The sequence below is a fragment of the Scyliorhinus torazame genome, chromosome 2 (genome assembly GCF_047496885.1).
Source record: "Scyliorhinus torazame isolate Kashiwa2021f chromosome 2, sScyTor2.1, whole genome shotgun sequence".
Classification (NCBI taxonomy): Eukaryota; Metazoa; Chordata; class Chondrichthyes; order Carcharhiniformes; family Scyliorhinidae; genus Scyliorhinus; species Scyliorhinus torazame.
In genome coordinates, this window is record NC_092708.1 from 152,801,258 (window position 1) to 152,821,080 (window position 19,823).

At 44.1% G+C, this 19,823-nt stretch overlaps 1 protein-coding gene across 5 annotated transcripts in view; it reads left to right on the forward strand.

Annotated features, from left to right (window-relative positions):
- The window catches only part of myo1b (myosin IB), a 436,008-nt gene that overhangs the window by 323,074 nt on the left and 93,111 nt on the right, over positions 1 to 19,823 (forward strand). For all 5 annotated transcript variants that reach the window (XM_072478525.1, XM_072478546.1, XM_072478553.1 and 2 more), the window contains 2 exons: positions 4,296 to 4,400; positions 17,200 to 17,262. In XM_072478525.1, the coding sequence (XP_072334626.1) occupies positions 4,296 to 4,400; positions 17,200 to 17,262 (168 nt within the window). The remainder of the gene's footprint in view (positions 1 to 4,295; positions 4,401 to 17,199; positions 17,263 to 19,823) is intronic.

Genomic DNA, 19,823 nt, shown 5'->3' on the forward strand with positions numbered 1-19,823 from the left:
TGTATCACCTGAACAAGGCAATTTCAGAAATAGTCACAGCAGAATTGCACAACAGACTGTGTATCCAGATCTTCAATTTGTTATTGAATTGTTAATCATTGTAGCTAGTATTGAGTTACATAAACTTGTACAATGAGTTGCACTGTAAAGTACATATTCCGTTTCCCTAAAAGAAAAATCATTTTACAACACTCTCCATGGCTGCTGCAGTAAATTTCTTAAAACAGCTGCCATGTGAAATTGTATCCCCAGCTTTCAAGACTTGAGTCCTGCTTGTTCTTTTAGCTGTGGACAATTATAGTTGAAGTATCTCTTATGAGAAAATCTCATACAATTAAAAAGCATACTTGCCCTGAAGATATATTTCAGAATCTTGGAAGCCTTCGCTGTGCACAGAGGGCAGTATCCAGTAAGAACCTTAGTGGTAGGTTAGTCTGCAATTTAGAATCTAATATCGTATTCAGCAATTGAACACATTCTGGGTTTCTAAGCGATGACTGGGTTTGCTTTTTGCATGCAACTTACAATCCTTTTAATGCCACTTGTTATTTACTCTGAAATTTTAAAACTTGGTGAAACTCTGGAAGAAAAATAGAGAATTGTTGAAAGCCTTAATAAGCCAAAGAATATGTGAACAGAAAGGAGAGATTAAAGTTCAGATTTTGATGAAGTTTACAACATGAAATGATAAGCTTTCTTTTTCAGATATTGCTTTTTCGTCCACATATTCAGTTTCATTATGAATACAAAAATTACTACCTTCGCATTTACAACTCTTACTTGTGGGGGTTCCTTATAACTTTCACAATGCGTATGTACTGTTGTGTTAATTTCCATTACGTTTTGGTTTCAAAGTTTCAAAGAGATTGTTACATGACTCATTGTAACCAAATTTGAGCTCAAATCCGCACATAGTGCCAGGGAACCTTTCTACAGAAACATGTCAAACATGTGTAATTAAGAACTCTGAATGATTTACAAGGCAGAGGGATGAATGGCCAGAATGAAATGTGATAGAGGAGGAAGAAAGGTGTTATGGATGCTTTTGCCAGGAGGTGGATGTGGAAATCTGAATCTCTTCCCCTGCCCCCAGCAATCCACTTTCCTGCCCTCCAGTAAAAGATGCTGAAGGTAGATCATTGTAAATTTGAAAACTTAAATTGACAAGAGTTTTGTAAGGCAATGGCATTAGAGGTTATGGAACTCACACAGGTATACCGAGTTTAAAGGCAGGCCGGCCGTGATTTAACTGAATGCCAGATCAGACTTGAGGGCTAAATGGCCTATTGCAATATTTTTTGAAAATGAAATGATTCCGGAACAGAGTTGCAAAGGTTGAAAGAAAGCAGGAGCAAAGGGCTGAGCAGTAATCCAAAGAATGCCAAGTGCAGATTCTGGATGTTAAACTGAAGAGGATTCCCCAAATTGGGTGTGGTAAAGGGCTGTGTCAATCGAAGGGGGAGGTTCTTTATTCTAATTGATCAATTCAGCATTGAGCTCTTCCATTGACTCACTTTCTTCAGCTGAACAGAGACTTGGATACAATGGACGTGAGAAATGTGGCAGAGAGGCCAATGAGAAGAGAGTGTGAATAAAAGATAAATGAGGCACGGGGATTAGTGGAAAGTGGATTCACTAATTACAACTTTCAACTGGCATGGGTGGAATGGCCTTGTTTTGGGAGATACCGTTTGAGGCTTCCCTTGTTTTCAATCTGCAGGGGAGCATTCAAACAAAAGGAATGAATGCTGAGAGAGTGTGGTGAATGACAAATGACGTTATTGCCAAATGAAGCCATTACACTATGGTTAAAACTTTCAGTGCTGAAACACTACATTTTCAGTTTCATGCTGGCATTTCTTTTCAAGTTCATGATGGAACACTCCTTTCTTTCTCCCCCACCCATGAATTTTGCTGTTGGCTTGTTGCTGTTAATGTAACCAATTCATACCATGGGTAAAGGTTGCTGATATTGTGAGAACTCCTGCTTACGGGCTGCATGGTTACTCAATCATCTGCAGCGGTTATAATAGGAGGCAGGAGCAGAATTGCAGAGGGGAGGAGCCTGAATTTTGTCTGCAGACAATGTACTTGAAATGCTGACTATCGCTGTCGAAAATGGAGAGTTGGCTTGTAAGGAAGTGGATCCCAAGTTGTTTAAGAAAGGTAGCAGGGATAATCCTGGAACCTATAGGCCTGTGAGCCTCATGTCGGTAGTAGGTAAAGTATCGGTGAGAATTCTCAGGGAGAGGATTTATACCCATTTGGAAAAAAAATGGACTCATTAGCGATAGACAGCATGGCTTTGTGAAGGGGATGTCGTGCCTCGCTAATTTGATTGAGTTTTTTGAGGAGGTGACAAAGATGATTGATGAGGGAAGAGCGGTGGATGTTGTTTACATGGACTTCAGTAAAGCCTTTGACAAGGTGCCTTATGGCAGACTGGTACAAAAGGTGAAGTCACATGGGATCAGAGGTGAGGTGGTAAGATGGATACAGAACTGGGTCGATCACAGAATGCAAAGGATAGCAGTAGAAGGGTGTTTTTCTGAATGGAAGGTTGTGACTAGTGGTGTTCCACAGACATCTGTGCTGGGGCCTCTGTTGTTTGTAGTGTGCATAAACAAATTGGAGGAAAATGTAGCTGGTCTGATTAGTAAGTTCGTGGATGACACCAAGGTTAGTGGAGTGGCAAATAGTGTTCAGGATTGTCAGAGGATACAGCAGGACATAGATGGGTTGGAGACTTGGGCAGAGAAATGGCAAATGGAGTTTAATCCAGACAAATGTGAGATAATGCATTTTGGTAGGTCTAACATAAAGGGGAAATATACCGTAAATGGCAAAACTCTTAGGAATATAGAAAGTCAGAAAGATCTGGGCGTGCAGGTCCACAGATCTTTGAAGATGGCAACACAAGTGGACAAGATAGTCAAGAAAGCGTACGGAATGCTTGCCTTCATTGGATGGGGCATTGAGTAAAAAACTGGCAAGTCATGCTACAATTGTATAGAACTTGGTAAGGCCCACTTGGAATACTGCGCACAGTTCTGGTCATCACACTACCAGAAATATGTGACGGCTTTGGAGAGGGTGCAGAGGAGGTTTACCAGGATGTTGCCTGGTTTGGAGGGTGTTAAGTATGTGGAAAGGCTGAATAGACTCGGACTGTTTTCATTAGAAAGACAGAGGTTGAAGGGTGACCTGATAGAGGTCTACAAGATTATGAGGGGCATGGATAGAGTGGATGGGCAGGCACTCTTTCCCAGGGTGGAGGGGTCAGTCACCAGGGACATAGGTTTAAGTTCTTTGGGAACAAAGTTTAAAGGAGATGTGTGAGGCAAGTTTTTTGCGCAGAGGGTGGTGAGTGCCTGGAACGCATTGCCAGAGGAGCTTATGGAAGCAGATACATTAACGGTGTTCAAAAGGCATCTTGCCAAACACATGGATAGGATGGGTATAGAGGGATATGGCACAAAGAAGTGCTGAGGGTTTAGGCCAAGGGTGGGTATCATGACCAGTACAGGCTTGGAGGGCTGAAGGGCCTATTCCTGTGCTATATTGTTCTTTGTTCTCTGTAAACTATCTCGAATAATTAATATTTGTTTGGGTGGAATGGATAATCAACATATTACCAATGACGGCTGATCATTATTGATCAGCATTGTGCTAGTCAGCCATTTCCATGTGCCAGTACTAATTATAATACACCATTACTGTTATGATGGTGACAATGAAGATTGTATTAAGCAATAAAAGAATGTCCTCAACTGACTATATCCACAAGAGGTGTATTCCTTATGTAACAATTGGGAAAATGTGTACTCTGTTCTTAGCTGCTATGAGGAGAAATATATTTGATTTGGTTTCCACAGGTACATTATTTCATGTCTATTAACCTGAATGTTGTGAACAATTTCTGATGGTTCTTTAATTTTCCTTTTTTCACAACAGAACTCTGTAAGTATGACCTGTTTGCAGTGGCAGCTTTACTGCATGTGGCATTCATTTACTTAATTAATAATAATTTAAATGCTGTAAACTGCTACAATGAAGCTTGGAGATCAAAAGCTCTTCTGAGCTACCTTTGGTGTATAATTCTGCTTCATGGCATTTGCAGTTTGCTTTATTTGTTAGGCTCTACTGCTTTAATGAAATGTCACGGTAAGTACTTTCCAGGATGCGTGCTGCTTGTGTGCGTGTTCAATCTACACAAGATTGTCGAATTGCAATGAGTGTTGATGGGTAGCACATGCAAAGTTCAATGGGCGAAACATTTATTTCCTCTCTTTCAGAACAACAGTTTTGAGCAGTTCATCATTAACTACTGCAATGAGAAATTGCAGCAGATCTTCATCGAGTTAACTCTCAAGGAAGAACAGGAGGAGTACGTCAAAGAGGTAATGAGCCACTTTCAACTCATCATTGACATTTATTTCAATAGTATCTGAAGAAGGTGACCTCGGGGCAATCTTTAGCTAATCCAGGCTGAGGCAGTACTTGGGGTGCTAGCATGGATCATAGTAGCTTGAGGCTAGGAAAATCGGCCAGGCTTTCGGTTCCTGATTTGCTACCCAGTGATCAGCACTAAAGAATGCATGTATGTGGGTGTCCATGAAGGGAGGATAGAGTTTGGTTGTGCTGTCACCAATAAGTGTATAGCCTATAGATACTCAATCTCTCTGACTGTTAGCTAAATGCTGTTTAACAATGTGGATCCTGTTATTTACACAATGGATTGGTTGACTTTCTCCTCCTCCATTCATTGTGTATGTAACTGATGGGGGTCAGTTAGCTCAGTTGGCTAGACAGCTGGTTCGTGACGTGGAGCGACACCAACAGCGCGGGTTTAATCTGAGGTTATCCGTGAAGACCGCTCAACCTTGCCCCGCGCATGGGATATGGTGACCCTCCGGTTAAATCACTACCAGTCAGCTCTCTCTCAAAAGGGTAGAGCAGCCGATGGTAATTGGGCCTGTGGCGGCTTTCATTTCATGTAATATTCAGTGTCTTGTGTCCTAAACCTTTCAAATGAATATATTCCATGTTTGAAATTAAGTTGATCAGAAGAGAATGCATTAGGGCGGCATGGTGGTGCAGTGGTTAACATTGCTGCCTCATGGCGCTGACGGCCCGGGTTCGATCGCGGCCCTGGGTCACTGTCCGTGTGGAGTTTGCACATTCTCCCCTTGTCTGCGTGGGTCTCACACCCACAACCCAAAGATGTGCAGGGTAGGTGGATTGGCCGTGCTAAATTGCCCTTTAATTGGAAAGAAAAAGAAGAGAGCGAGTCAATGCCTATTACAATCCCAGGCCAGACCCCAACAGTGGCTAGGATACTGGACCCAAACCCCAATATTTTAGTTTATTTTGTAAAACTGTGTGGAAAGAATGATTCGCTTCAGGAGGGATTGCATGACAAAATAGGGATTTGGCATTTTTTTCTTTTTATAAACATTTTATTGAGGTATTTTTGGTATTGTAACAACAAAACAAACAATGTACATGAAACTATAAACATAGTGCAAAAGCCATCTCCCCTCCTCACAGGTCCCACCTACTCTATTAACCCCCTACTCTAAGCTAAACTAACCCCTCCCCCCACCACCCCCTTCTGCTGACGATTAATTTTCCGCGAAGATGTCAACGAATGGTTGCCACCTCCGGGTGAACCCTAACAGTGACCCTCTCACGGCGAACTTGATTTTCTCCAAACAGAGAAAGCTAGCCATGTCTGATAGCCAGGTCTCCGACTTTGGGGGCTTTGAGTCCCTTCAAGCTAATAGTATCCATCTCCGGGCTACCAGGGAAGCAAAGGCCAGAATGTCTGCCTCTTTCTCCTCCTGGATTCCCGGATCTTCCGACACCCCGAAAATCACCACCACTGGACTCAGTGCCACCCTTGTTTTTAACACGGTGGACATGACATCTGCAAACCCCTGCCAAAATCCCCTAAGCTTCGGACATGCCCAGAACATGTGGACATGGTTCGCTGGTCCTCCCGCACATTTTGCACACCTATCTTCCACCCCAAAGAATCTGCTCATCCGGGCCACTGTCATGTGAGCCCGATGAACGACCTTGAATTGTATCAGGCTGAGCCTGGCACATGTTGCAGACGCGTTGCCTCTACTCAACGCGTCCACCCATAGACCATCCGCTATCTCTCCTCCCAGCTCCTCCTCCCACTTGCGCTTCAGCACCTCCGTCTGCGTCTCCCCTGACCCCATAAGTTCCTTGTAAATGTCAAAGACGTTCCCTTCTCCTACCCACCCTCTGGAAAATACCCTGTCCTGAATCCCCCTTAGCGGTAGGAATGGGAAGGTTGACACCTGTTTACGTAGGTCAACCTGCAGGTACCTGAATTTGTTTCCCCTCACCAACCCAAACTTCTTCTCCAGCGCCCTCATACTCGGAAAGCTCACCTCTATAAACATGTCCCCCAACCCCTCAATCCCTGCTCTTCCCCATATCCGGAACCCCCCGTCCATACTTCCTGGGGCAAACCGGTGATTATTACAGATTGGGGACCAGACCGATGCTCCCTCTGCTCTCAAATGTCTCCTCCATTGCCCCCAGACTGTCAGGGCCGCCACCTCCATGGGGCTGGTGGAGTACCGTGCCGGCGGGAACGGTAGAGGTGCAGTTACCAACGCCCCCAGACTGGTGCCCTTGCATGAAGCCACCTCCATACGCTCCCATGCCGACCCCTCCTGCAGCACCCACTTCCTGATCATGGCTATATTCGCCGCCCAGTAATAGTTACTAAAATTTTGCAGCGCCAGCCCGCCCTCTCCCCGACTCCGCTCAAGCATTACCTTCCTTACTCGCGGGGTTTTGCCTGCCCAAACGAAGCCAGTGATCACTTTGTTGCCCCGTTTAAAAAAGGGCCGCGGAATAAAGATGGGGAGACGCTGAAATACAAACAGGAATCTCGGGAGGACCATCATCTTCACCGTCAGCACCCTCCCAACCAGTGACAACGGAAGCGTGTCCCATCTCCGAAAACCATCCTTCATTTGGTCTACTAGTCGGGCCAGATTTAATTTATGCAGCCGGTCCCATTTCCGCGCCACTTGAATGCCGAGGTACCTAAAGCTTCCCCCTACTAATCTAAACGGCAGCTCGCCTCACCTGTCCCCTCGCCTGGACCGCAAACATCTCACTTTTCCCCATATTTAGCTTATACCCCAAAAACCGGCCAAATTCCCCTGGAATCCTCATGATTTCTTCCATCCCCTCAATTGGGTCCGATACATACAGAAACAGGTTGTCTGCATAGAGCGAGACTCTGTGCTCCAACCCCCGGGACCAGCCCCTTCCAGACCCTTGAGGCTCTCAGAGCAATTGCCAACGGCTCTATAGCTCGCGCGAACAATAGTGGGGAGAGGGGACATCCCTGTCTCGTCCCCCAGTGCAGTCTAAAATAGCACGATGTTGTCCTATTCATCCGTACGCTCACCACAGGAGCTTGATACAGTAACCTGACCCAGTCAATAAAGCCCCGCCCAAATCCGAACCGTCCCAGTACCTCCCACAGATAATCCCATTCTACCCGATCAAAAGCCTTTTCTGCATCCATTGTGATCACGACCTCCACCTCCCTACCTTCCGGGGGCATCATGATCACGTTTAACAACCTTCTTGCATTGGCCACCAACTGCCTACCCTTAACAAACCCCGCCAGATCCTCCCCAATAACGTCTGGAACACAATCCTCAATCCTGGAGACCAGCAATTTGCGATTTGGCATTTTAAAACAAAACTTTATTAGGAATACAATGTTCTTTAACTTCACACCCGAAAAGAACAGCTGACATTTATACCTTAAATACTACTACCCCATTAAACAACAAGAAATGAAACATGCAGTTCTGAATCCAGCTTAAAATCAGCATGGCATAGAGTGATACTTGCTTCACAGAACAGATTTGGGCTCCGGTTGCAACCCTTGCAGACTCTGGCTAGATGTCTTCAAAAAGCTGTTTCAACTTGCTTGTTTCGGCTTCTTCCTTGTCCTCAGACAAGACTGCTCTGCTTTAAATATTATTACTTTTTTTTAAATTTAGAGTACCCAATTCATTTTTCCAATTAAGGGGCAATTTAGCATGGCCAATCCACCTACCCTGCACATCGTTGGGTTGTGGGGGCGAAACCCACGCAAACACGGGGGGAATGTGCAAACTCCGCACAGACAGTGACCCGGAGCCAGGATCAAACCTGGGACCTCAGTGCCGTGAGGCTGCAGGGCTACCCACTGCTGCCCATTATGTTTTTTTTAACTATCCTACTGGGATAGAAAATTGCTTTTGCTTGTGGTCAAAACAAGGGTGGCCAGGTGACACTTAGCTCTCCCCTCCAAAAGCTTTTGCAAAAATGTCTCTCTCTCTCCCTTAGTTCCACTCAGCACTGACATCTCCCCAAGATGAAAAGCGAAAAACCTTCCAGGTTAAAAATGCATTACCTCCTCAGCGACAAACCACAATGCATTATTCCAGACTGTAAAACACATTCCTCTGAATAATTTTACCTTCTGGCTCCTAAAATCTCCCAGGCCCTGCAAAACAATCCTTTTGAAAAACATGGGGCGAAATTCTCCGTAATCGGCGCGATGTCCGCCGACCGGCGGCAAAAACGGCGCAAATCAGTCCGGCATCGCGCCGCCCCAAAGGTGTGGAATTCTCCATCCCTGGAGCGGCCGAGCCCAAACCTTGAGGGGCTAGGCCCGCGCCGGACTGATTTCCTCCCCGCCAGCTGGTGGGAAAGGCCTTTGGTGCCCCGCCAGCTGGCGCGGAAATGACATTGCCGGCTGGTGCATGCACGGGAGCGTTAACGGCCGCTCACGGCATCCCTGCGCATGCACAATGGAGGAAGTCTCTTCCGCCTCCCCCATGGTGGAGACCGTGGCGAAGGCGGAAGGAAAAGAGTGCCCCCACGGCACAGGCACGCCCGCGGATCGGTGGGCCCCGATCGCGGGCCAGGCCACTGTGGGGGCACCCCCCGGGGCCAGATCGCCCCGCGCCCCCCCGCCCCCAGGACCCCGGAGCCCGCCTTGTCCCGCCGGTAAGAGAGGTGGTTTAATTCACGCCGGCGGGACAGGCATGCTAGCAGTGCGACAGCGGCCCATCCGGGCCGGAGAATCGCGGGGGGGGGCCCGCCAACCGGCGGGCCGCGATTCCCGTCCCCGCCGAATCTCCGGTGCGGGGGGTTGGAGAATCTCGCCCCATGACCTCTGCAGTCAAGCACATTCTAACCCCAGGTGATTAATCCATTTGTTGTCCAATATTGATGATCCTAAAATCCTAATGACAAGGGCGCAATCTATTGGCATGTTCATGCCGGTGGGATATTCTGGTCCCATGCCGTCGCACAGGTTTCCCGGCGATGAAGGTTGCAGTCATCGGGAAATCCCATTGATATCAGTGGAATTGGTAAATCCTGCTGGTGGGCCGCCTCCACTGCCAACTATTACGCAGCGGATTGGTCGGTATATCCCGCTCATCCTCTCTGAAGCAACTTTAATTTTTCTCCCGAGTATGTACCTGTACCTGTATCAGCAAGCCAATGGTTGGATTTGCTATGACTTGGTTCCCAGGATTGTCTATCAGATTGGTGGGAAGGATTTAGAAATCTCTATTTCAATAAAGGGATATTCAATGGTGAGCAGCTACTGCTTTGCCATGTTTGTTGGAAGTATATGAACAATGTTGCATGGCCTGTGTTCAGTTTATTAAGTGCCATCTTTGGCTTGGAGCATCCGTTTACATATTCCCACCAGTGCCCCAGCCTTTGTTCAGTTGATTACCCTGTCAAATCACTGCCACTCCCACTTTTACACAGCAGTTGTGATTTCTTTTCTGAATAGTGTCATTGTAAATGTGTGTCTCCTTTTCTTAGACTGCCTTGATTATATTACAGGATTCAATCCTTCTTTGTCACTGTGGGTTTTGGGTTACTCCCTCTCCACTCTGTGCGCGGCCCAAGGATTAGATTCTTGCTTTGTCACCTAACACCCGTGATTGGTGAAAATCACACTTCCTTTAAATATTAATGTTCAAACTGCTCATCGGGGTTTTAGAGCTTTGTGTTGCGGGAGCAAAGCAATCTCAATAATGAAGAAAGAGGTCTCCAGACAGATTTTGTTGCCGCTATGTAAATGCATATAGAAATCCACGTGACTGAAGGAACAAACACAGCCAACATAACGATTGGCAATGTGAAATGAAATGAAATGAAAATCACTTATTGTCACGAGTACGCTTCAATGAAGTTACTGTGAAAAGCCCCTAGTCGCCACATTCCGGCGCCTGTTCGGGGAGGCTGGTACGGGAATTGAACCATGCTGCTGGCCTGCCTTGGTCTGCTTTAAAAGCCAGCGATTTAGCCCAGTGTGCTAAACCAGCCCCAATGTCTTCTGTTTTGAAGAGAAAATAAGAAAGAGGAATCCAAAGGGGAGAGGGAAACAGAAGGAAAAGAAAGGAAAGGGATGATATATAAACAAGGTGGGGAGGAGTGAGAGATAGAAAAGGAAGAGAACAGAACTGGAACAGCGAGGAGCAAGGGAAAATGGCAAGGGAGAAAAAAGTTTGGAGGTAATCGGAAGGGAAGCAAGTGAAAAGGAATAAGAAGAGATGAAAATGGAAGTGAGACACAAACGGAAGCTAATCCGCACAGTTTACTGTTTGCTGCTTGTTGGGTCCATCTATTCTGATGTCACTTCCCGCCTTTTTCCTTGTACCCTTTGAACATTTTATTTTTAAACTGTTTAATTCACTCTTAAATATTAAATATTGTCTTCAAATTAAATTCTTCCAATCTGACATTATGACCCTTGTTACTAACTCAAAGATCACTGGAAATAATCTCTATTCATCCTCCTCAATCTTTCCAGAATTGTCATCATTTCTTTGGAATTCTTACCAACATTTCTGCTCTCATGGTCACAGTGCTGGGTTTTCAAGACTCTCATTATAATTTCACTGTAAATCTATTTTACGTCTTATCATGAATCTCATTCTTTCCACCATAATTAATATCCACTATAGAAAGATGACCATTTCCTTTTTTCTGTATTCAGTGCTGTAGATATATAAATCTCAGAATCCTCAACTTGCCATTTTTTATGGCTTTCTTGCATCTGCAATCTTGTTTTTATTGATTTGTGCATTTGCATCTTAATCAGGGAATCATTAAGTGGTTGAAACCATAGACCATAGAACAGTACATTGAAGGAGGCCTTTTGGCCCTTTGTAGCCATGTTAACTCTCTGCACAAAGAACTCAGCTGGACCCACTCCCCCATCCTTTTTCCATAGCAATTTTTGTTCACTCTGCTCCTCGACCTGATTGCGCATGTCCATTTCCATTCTCTGTTTATAAAATACTCCACTACAACTTGTATCTATATTGTACTACATGACTCACTGCTTCCCTAACTTGTCTCCCACAAACTTTGGGTTTTTAATCTTTCTTGATTTAGCATTGTTGGGCAGCTTTTGACATTATTGCCTCTGCATCCTTCATGAGATCACTAGATAATCATGGTTGAGGAAAACCCATGTTATGTCATCGACTGTTGCATCCAATGGGTTCTTAAATGATTCCAGATGTTTTCCCTCCATTACTTATTCAGACAACCATTCCATGTACTGATCAGTCTCTCTGAAGAACTTCCTGAGGTCAGGACGAGATTTCCCGGCTCTTCCCGCCAGCAGGATTTTGCGGTTCCATTGAAGGCCGTCCCCCATGGTGGGTTCCCCAGTGACAGGATGGGCAAGCCACACCAAACACCATAGACATCAGAGGGACCGGAAGATCCCAACAGCAGCTAATTGCGAGCTGTTTCCGCTGCTGGAAAACACACTATGTTGGACCTGTAAAATCCCACCCACTGTCTCACCTGGCTTTTCTTGGTTTGAACAAGTTTCCTCTTGGGGTAATCTGAAGATATTTAAAATAATTGGCTGGATTTATTTTTTCCATACTGTTTACTATCTTCCACAAGATTACCTGTCAAAACACCTCCATTCAGTTTGACCTATCTTTCCTCAGAACATAGACATTCTGGCTCTTCACAGAATCACACAGTGCAGAAGGGGCCCTTTAGCCCATCGGGTCTGCACCGACACGTGAAAAACACCTGACCTACCCACCTACCTAATCCCATTTACCACCATTTGGCCCATAGCCTTGAATGTTATGATGGGCCAAGTGCTCATCATGGCACTCACTCTCTGCCCCTAATGCTTAAATGTTTCCTTTGTGTGCCAGTGACCAGCATTGGACACAGGAATAAAGACTTAATCTGATCACAACACTATGAAGTTTCATCATGTTTTCTTATGGCGTGTATCTCACTGTTTGGTTTATATAGTTCCATTTTCCATTTGATTTTGTTGTTTGCTCTGCATTGGTTGGACACATTGAACTGAGTCTACTACTGATTGCAGAGTATTTATTGGTAATGTTTTCCTCTCCCTCTACTGAAGTTGAGGAATCATGCTGGGATACTTGAAGTGCTAATCACCCTCTAGTACATCTTCTTTGAGTTTAACTAGACAATGATTGTCTATTGGTGAGTGGGGCATCATACCCAAATGTAGTCCTGTACTTCTTCAGCGTCTACTCATGCACTTCTCTCTAGGAGCCTTTGAATAGCAATCAAAATTCCTTCATATCCCTCCCCAACCCCGAATTCTGAGATCACTTTTAGCACCCTCATGCAGCAATAGAGCTGAGCCAACTCTGCATAGATTGGGGTTTGAACCTGCAACCTTTCTGGTCTATAGATCAGCATTGGCAGCTTTTCTTTTTATTACAGCCCAGTGACTGCAACTGTTCTTGGCATGAGATGTTACATGTTGTGGAATTTATTTACAGTAATTGGGTACTGCTAAATGTGGTGGGAATTCTATGGTACATGCAATTATGAAGTATAAAATAAATTTGGTTCCATTGCTGAATTTCTTTTTGAAAACCTAATTTCTAAATTTCAGTCTGTAAGATCATATCTATCTCGTAAATAGAACACATATTTTTGACCTTGTTTTGGCCTACATCAGTGTAGAGATTTGGGCAGAAATGTTTTGGGCAAAATGGGCCTATATTTAGGCTTGCATTGTGTTCTTGATTGAAACATGCATTAAATTTTTTCCAAACACCTTTTCACTTTTCCTGGTGTTGATTGAGAGCTCAGCCTCTGATCTAATACTGGGCCTTACTTTGGCCATGCCTGAACTGACTTCTTGGCAATTTAAGAGAATGGCAAAGGTTAAATTTGTGTAGCCCTTCCTCAATTACTATTACCTCCCTTTTTGCCCATGTAGAGAGGCAGCATCTTTCCACCCAACATCTTGGGCAGCACGGTAGCACAGTGATTAGCACTGTTACTTAACAGCACCAGGGACCCTGGTTAAATTCCCGGCTTGGGTGACTGTCTGTGTGGAGTTTGCACGTTCTCCCCTTGTCTGTGTGGGTTTTTTCCGGGGGCTCCGGTTTCCTCCCATAGTCCAAAGATGTGCGGATTAGGTGGATGGGCCATGCTAAATTGCCCCGTAGTGTCCAAAGGTTAGGTGGGTTACAGGGATAGGGTGGAGATGTGGGCTTAAGTAGCGTGCCCTTTCAAGGGCCGGTGTAGACTAGATGGCCGAATGGCCTCCTTCTGCACTGTAAATTTTATGATTCTATGATCTTCTTCAGAGCAATTTTTTTTGTTTTTACCTGAGGAATCTCACACAGAACAAGTTTCACAGCAAAGTTTATCCACTGAGTTTAAAATTGGATTTGAGATGAATCAAGAAGAGAATTAGATAAAAACTTGAAAGAACAAAACATACAAGGATATCGGGGAGGGGCAGTAGAGTGAGATTGGTTCAAGATTAATTGAAAGGCTACTGAAGACCTGGCAGAGACATGGGCTGAAATGCCTCTTTCTGTCTTTATCATTCTTTGATTCTATTTTTAGGTTCAGGGATCCCGCCATTGTCAATGGATTTTTCCGTTGTTCACACCCTTTGCCGCCAGGCAGGTGGTCGCTGTCAGCGGGACTGGAAGATTCCGCCAGTGGGAGCAGTCTGAAAATTTCAATCATTTGGTCTTCTTTTCTAAAAGAAAGTACTTATTTTAATAGATGGTGCAAATTCCAGTTCATTTAATATCCTCTCCACATGAGGAGAAACACATTTTGGGGGGAATTATTTTTTCTTTGCTGGCGGGTGTGGTATCCCTAAGCTGATCAAATCCTGGACAGTCTTACGTTAGGAAACTCAACCACACAGGCAGGACTGGGAATGTTTTGGATGAAAACCTAGATCACGCATAAATCCGCCTTTCAACTTTTATCCTTTTTTAAAGGGGAAAAGTAATTGAAAAATTTGAAGTGAACCTTTGACAGAACGCTAAACCTATGACAATTATAGTTTTTAATTGTAGAAAGAAATGCTTGAAGAAATATTACAATGTTTTCATGCTCAGCGATTGTTTCAGCAAAGGCTCGGTAAATATAAACCACCGCTTCCTAAGAAACCCATTAAATTATTCACGCACAGAGAAATCTGTTAAACATCCCTAATGGATTTTCCTGTCTTAAACTATTTTAATTTTTATTTAAAAGGAAAATATGGTGGTCGAATAAGAGTGAGTATTGGTAGAAGGTGGGGGTGAAGGTCCGAAAGGTCCCATTTCTCAAAAAAACACCCAACAGCTTCCACTTATATAGCACCTTTGATGTAAGGGTTTCCCACAGCGATTTCATAGAAGGCAAATGGAAAGTGGACATTGAATGAGGAAAGGAAATATGACCAAGGGCACAAATGGATGAATGAATAGGCTTTGAGGAGCTTTTAAAGGAGGGAAGAACAATGTAGAGGTAGAGAGATGTTCCTGTGGGGGAATTCCTGAGAATAGGGCCTTGCAGTTGAAGAGATGGCAAATATACAAGAGACAGTGATCAGAAGAATAGAGAGTTCAGGGATGCAATTTAGGACTGGAGGAGGGTTCTCAGGTAGAATGTGGTGAGGCTATGGGGGGAGGGGGGGGAAGAATCTAAAGAAAAGGTTGAGGATTTTAAATTTGAGACATTGGGGGCAGTGTTAATTGATGAATAGGACTTAATGCAGGAGATGAGAACTGCAGCAGAGTTTACACAAGTTGGAGTTTATTGAGGATGGCATGCCAGTAAGGAAACGTATTGGTCTGGAGGTGATGACGAACAATCATTGAAGCTGAGGAAAACCTGTAACACGAGAGGAAAGTGTGCCAGAGAAAGTGTTTAGGCAGCTTAAGAAAACATGGCGGTGATGCAACTGGATAATTTGATTTTTTTTTTTTTTACAAGACTGCCAATGGTGTGATATCTCTTAACATACAACCTCTTGTGTAGCTCCACTCTCGTCCTGAGTTTGTTGACTAGTTCCGAGGAGACTGTTAAACGTTAGTGTAATTGCCAAAGGTGTCCAGCCTACATTTATCATTTTGTTCAACAACTGTTTCAGCTGTTGAGAAAAATAAGTGGGTGTAACAAAGGAATTGGAAGAAAGTCAATGGGGAGTAAAGGAGAAAAGATTTTTCTTTGGCCACATGGATCTACATCGAGTGCAACTGCCCAGACAATAATCTCTATTGTCAGGCTATTACTCACCATGATCTCAAGAATATGAATTAGTTCAGAGAATAGTTTTATTTTAAATAGTAGAAACTATTAGAAATTGAAATTAAAAGTGGCAAAACAAAATCCCTTATTTTTGTGTATCTGATTAATTCTCAGTCTTCCTGACTGTGCCTGGCCACATAATTCATTGGCTAGCTATTCCCGGAGACTTGGTGAGACAGTGAGCACTGAGGTCAGAGGCTGCAACTTCCTGATCGCTCAAAGTCGAGAAAATTCCATCTCTTTCTTTGTGCGGGAAGGAGCAGAGAGTCGGAAATTAAACCAGAGAGAAGGGACGAGTGGAGGAAATGCTACGCAATTTGGAAATCTGAGAGGTGACAAGAATGACACACTATACTGGAGTGAAGTGCATACGTCAAATGACAAAAAAAAATGATCAGTTTATCTGGAATCACATATAATCTGCAATACAAACTATTAGGTAGCTGAATTTTTAAAAAAATGATACTTTTAATTAAAAGTTAGATGAAAAGAAAACTTAAGTGCACCTTTTCATAAACAACCTTTGTCACAATCACAGTAAAGCCTCCGAGCTTTTAACTGCACATCGCTTTGGCCAGTTGGAGGTTATGCTGCCTTTCTGGGATGTACAAAAGTGCCTTGTGTATTTGAATTCATAGGTTCTGTCTTTTTAGATATAGAATTGTTTTATTAAGTCTGTAAATGGAATCTTCCTGCGAAGAGTATTAAAGAACACTTGATGTTTCCCACATAACTGTTGACTGCATGTCTTTATGTCTTTTAAAACTGTGTTCTTTTTCTGTGCTGTAGCCCCTTTGAATCCCTTTCTTGCTTGCTGCTATTGATGCCTTGCTATTGGCTGCGCAAAGACTCCTTCCAGGTACTTGTACTCTGTTCTTGTTCGTAAATCAGGACTTTGTCTTTCCTGCTGGCCTTTCGAGAATCTTTCCAATGTCCTTTATTCTTCCCATGTCCAAAAGCCACTTCCTTCACTAAGTATTTCTTTTTTTTAAATCTGCAATTAGGAAGCACTGGAACCAGCTTTAAGGATGAAAATTGCAGTGTTGTTTCTTGCGAATCTGAAGCTAGATGTTGATATTCACATAGAAATTATTTTAAAATGTACTAGGCCATCTTTCACCTGAAACAGCATCTATCTGTGTTGCTAGTTATTTAGGAAATTTGCAGATCTGTTTAGGAACACATGGATCAAGAAATGACTTTACTTGGAAAAAGAACTGCATGCATCAAAGTGACAGAAGTGACCTTGTGCCATGACGTATGTTCCTGGACAATTTCCCATGAAGTGCATGGGAAATTGACTTGGATTGGGGAATGGAATGGGAGAAGAATTGGAAACTTTTCAAGTCCAGTGTTTCAAAGTGTATAGAATTCTGGCTGAGAGGGATATTGCAATGTTTCCAATTTAGAGTGTCATTGTGCATTGGAAAAATTTCTCAACCGGAACAAAGATATAAACAGACACTGTATTTAGCCAAATGTTAAAAGATTATAAGAAGGAGCCATATTTTGCTGCAGTAATCACATTCTGAACATTCATATATTTCACAGGGAATTGAATGGACTCACATTGAGTACTTCAACAATGCCATCATTTGTGAGCTGATTGAAAATGTAAGTTGGACTTTTTCAGTTTGATTAGAGGACGTGCAACGAAATTATGTCATTTTCTATCGTTATTTAATAAAATTTACAATTTATAGCTTTCAGTTTAATACTTACCAATAAAAATGTTGAAGCAGTTGTAAGAATGTGAAGCTTGCCATTACTTGGCTTGGTTGAAGCAGATTTCACTGATGAATTTTCAGAGAAGGTCAGATACACACGAGGGAGAATATAATGGATGGACAGGGTGAGGTGCAGCAATTAACAGGGATAATGCCATAAGACACAGGAGCAGAATTAGGCCATTTGGCCCATCGAGTCTGGTCCACCATTCAATCATGGCTGATATTTTTCTCATCCCCATTCTCCTGCCTTCTCCCCATAACCCCTGATCCCCTTATTAATCACAAACCTTTCTTTTTAAATTTAGTGTATCCAATTCATTTTTTCCAATTAAGGGGCAATTTAGCATGGCCAATCCACCTAGCTTGCACATTTTTGGGTTGTGTGGGCGAAACCCATGCAAACACGGGGAGAATGTGCAAACTCCACACAGACAGTGACCCAGAGCTGGGATCGAACCTGGGACCTTGGCGCCTTGAGGCTGCTGTGCTAACCCACTGCGCCACCGTGCTGCCCCTTTAATCACAAACCTATCTATCTCTGCCTTAAAGACACTCAAGTGACTTGGCCTCCACAGCCTTCTGTGGCAAAGAGTTCCACAGATTCACCATCCTCTGGCTGAAGAAATTACTCCTCATCTCTATTTTAAAGGATCGTCCTTTCAGTCTGAAGCAGCGCACTCGGGTTCTAGTTTCTGTTACTAGTGGAAACATCCTTTCCACGTTCACTCTAAGCCTCTTTGTATTCTGTAAGTTTCAATGAGATACCCGCTCGTCCTTCTAAACATCATCGAATACAACCCAGAGTCCTCAACCGCTCCTCATCTGGCAAGCTCTTCATTCCGGGATCACTCATGTGAACCTTCTCTGATCCTCTCCAAGGCCAGCACATTCTTCCTTGGATACAGGGCCCAAAAATGCTCACAATATTCCAAATGGGGTCTGACCAGAGCCTTGCACAGTACATCCCTGCTCTTGTATTCACAGTAACTTCATTGCAGTGTTACTGTAAGCTTACTTGTGACAATAAAGATTATTATTATTCTAGTCCTCTTGACATGAATGTTAACATTGCATTTGCCTTCCTAACTGCCAACTGAACCTGCATGTTAACCTTAAGAGAATCCTGAACAAGGGTTCCTATGTCCCTTTGTGCTTCTGATTTCCAGAGCCTTTTTGCATTTAGAAAATAGTCTATGCCTCTATTCTTCCTATCAAAGTGCATAACCTCATGCTTTTCCACATTGTATTCCATTTGCCACTTCTTTCCCCACTCTCCTAGCCTGTTCAGGTCCTTCTGCAGCCCGCCTGCTTCCTCAATACTACCTTTGTATCATCTGCAAACTTAACAACAATCCTTCAGTTTCTTCTTCCAGATCATTAGTGTGCATTGTGAATAACTGTGGTCCCAACACTGACCCCTGCGGAACACTACTAGTCATCGGCTGCCATCCTGAAAAGGACCCCTTTATCTTTACTCTCTGCCTTCTGCCAATCTATCCATGCCAGTATCTTGCCCTTAACACATGGGCTCTTATCTTATTTAGCAACCTCCTGTATGGCACCTTGTCAAAGGCCTTCTGGAAATCCAAGTAGATCACGTCCACTGGTTCTACTTTGTCTAACTTCCTTGTTACCTCCTCAATGAATTGTAACAGATTTGTTGGGCATGACCTCCCCTTGACGAAACCGTGCTGACTCAGTCCTATTTTACCATGCACTTCTAAGTACTCCACAATCTCAACTTTAATAATAGACTCTAAAATCTTACCAACAACCGAAGTCAGGCTAACCGGCCTTTAATTTACTGTCTTCTGCCTCTTTTCCTTTTTTAAAAAAATGTTTTTATTCTCCATTTTCACATTTTCCTTCAAAATTTACACCCCACCAACAGGCAACAAATGGTAACAAATACAAAGTCAATACCCTTAACATCAACAACGATCCCATCCTCCCACCACCCCACCCAACTGTCAATATATGCCTCAAATAAAACAAACCCTCCCACGGTGGGAGAAAAAAAAAGCGAAAAAGAAAAAGGAGTCCGGAATCGCCCATGGCCACCATTAACCGATAGAGTCGCCCCCCCCCCCCCCCCCCCCCCCCCCCCCACGACAACACTCAATACCATCCAACATCCAAAAGAGTACCGTAAATGACACCCAAGAGTTGTAAACCCCCAACTCCTCCCCCTCCACTTCCTCTTGCAAAACTCCTCCCCCCAACCTCTGTTCCACTTCCAACTTCCACCCGGCTAGACCACTCGGACCCTGTTCTGCCAGGGTCCGATGGCCGCAGCCCCTCCCCCCCTTTCCCCCCCCCCCCCCTCACTCCCGTTCACTGGCCGGCTTAAACCGGCCAGCGTAGAGGCCCCCGCCCGGGTCCCTTTTCCCCCTTGCCCGGCCCCAGGAAAAACCCAGAAGTCCCCTTTTAGCACACAAACCCCGC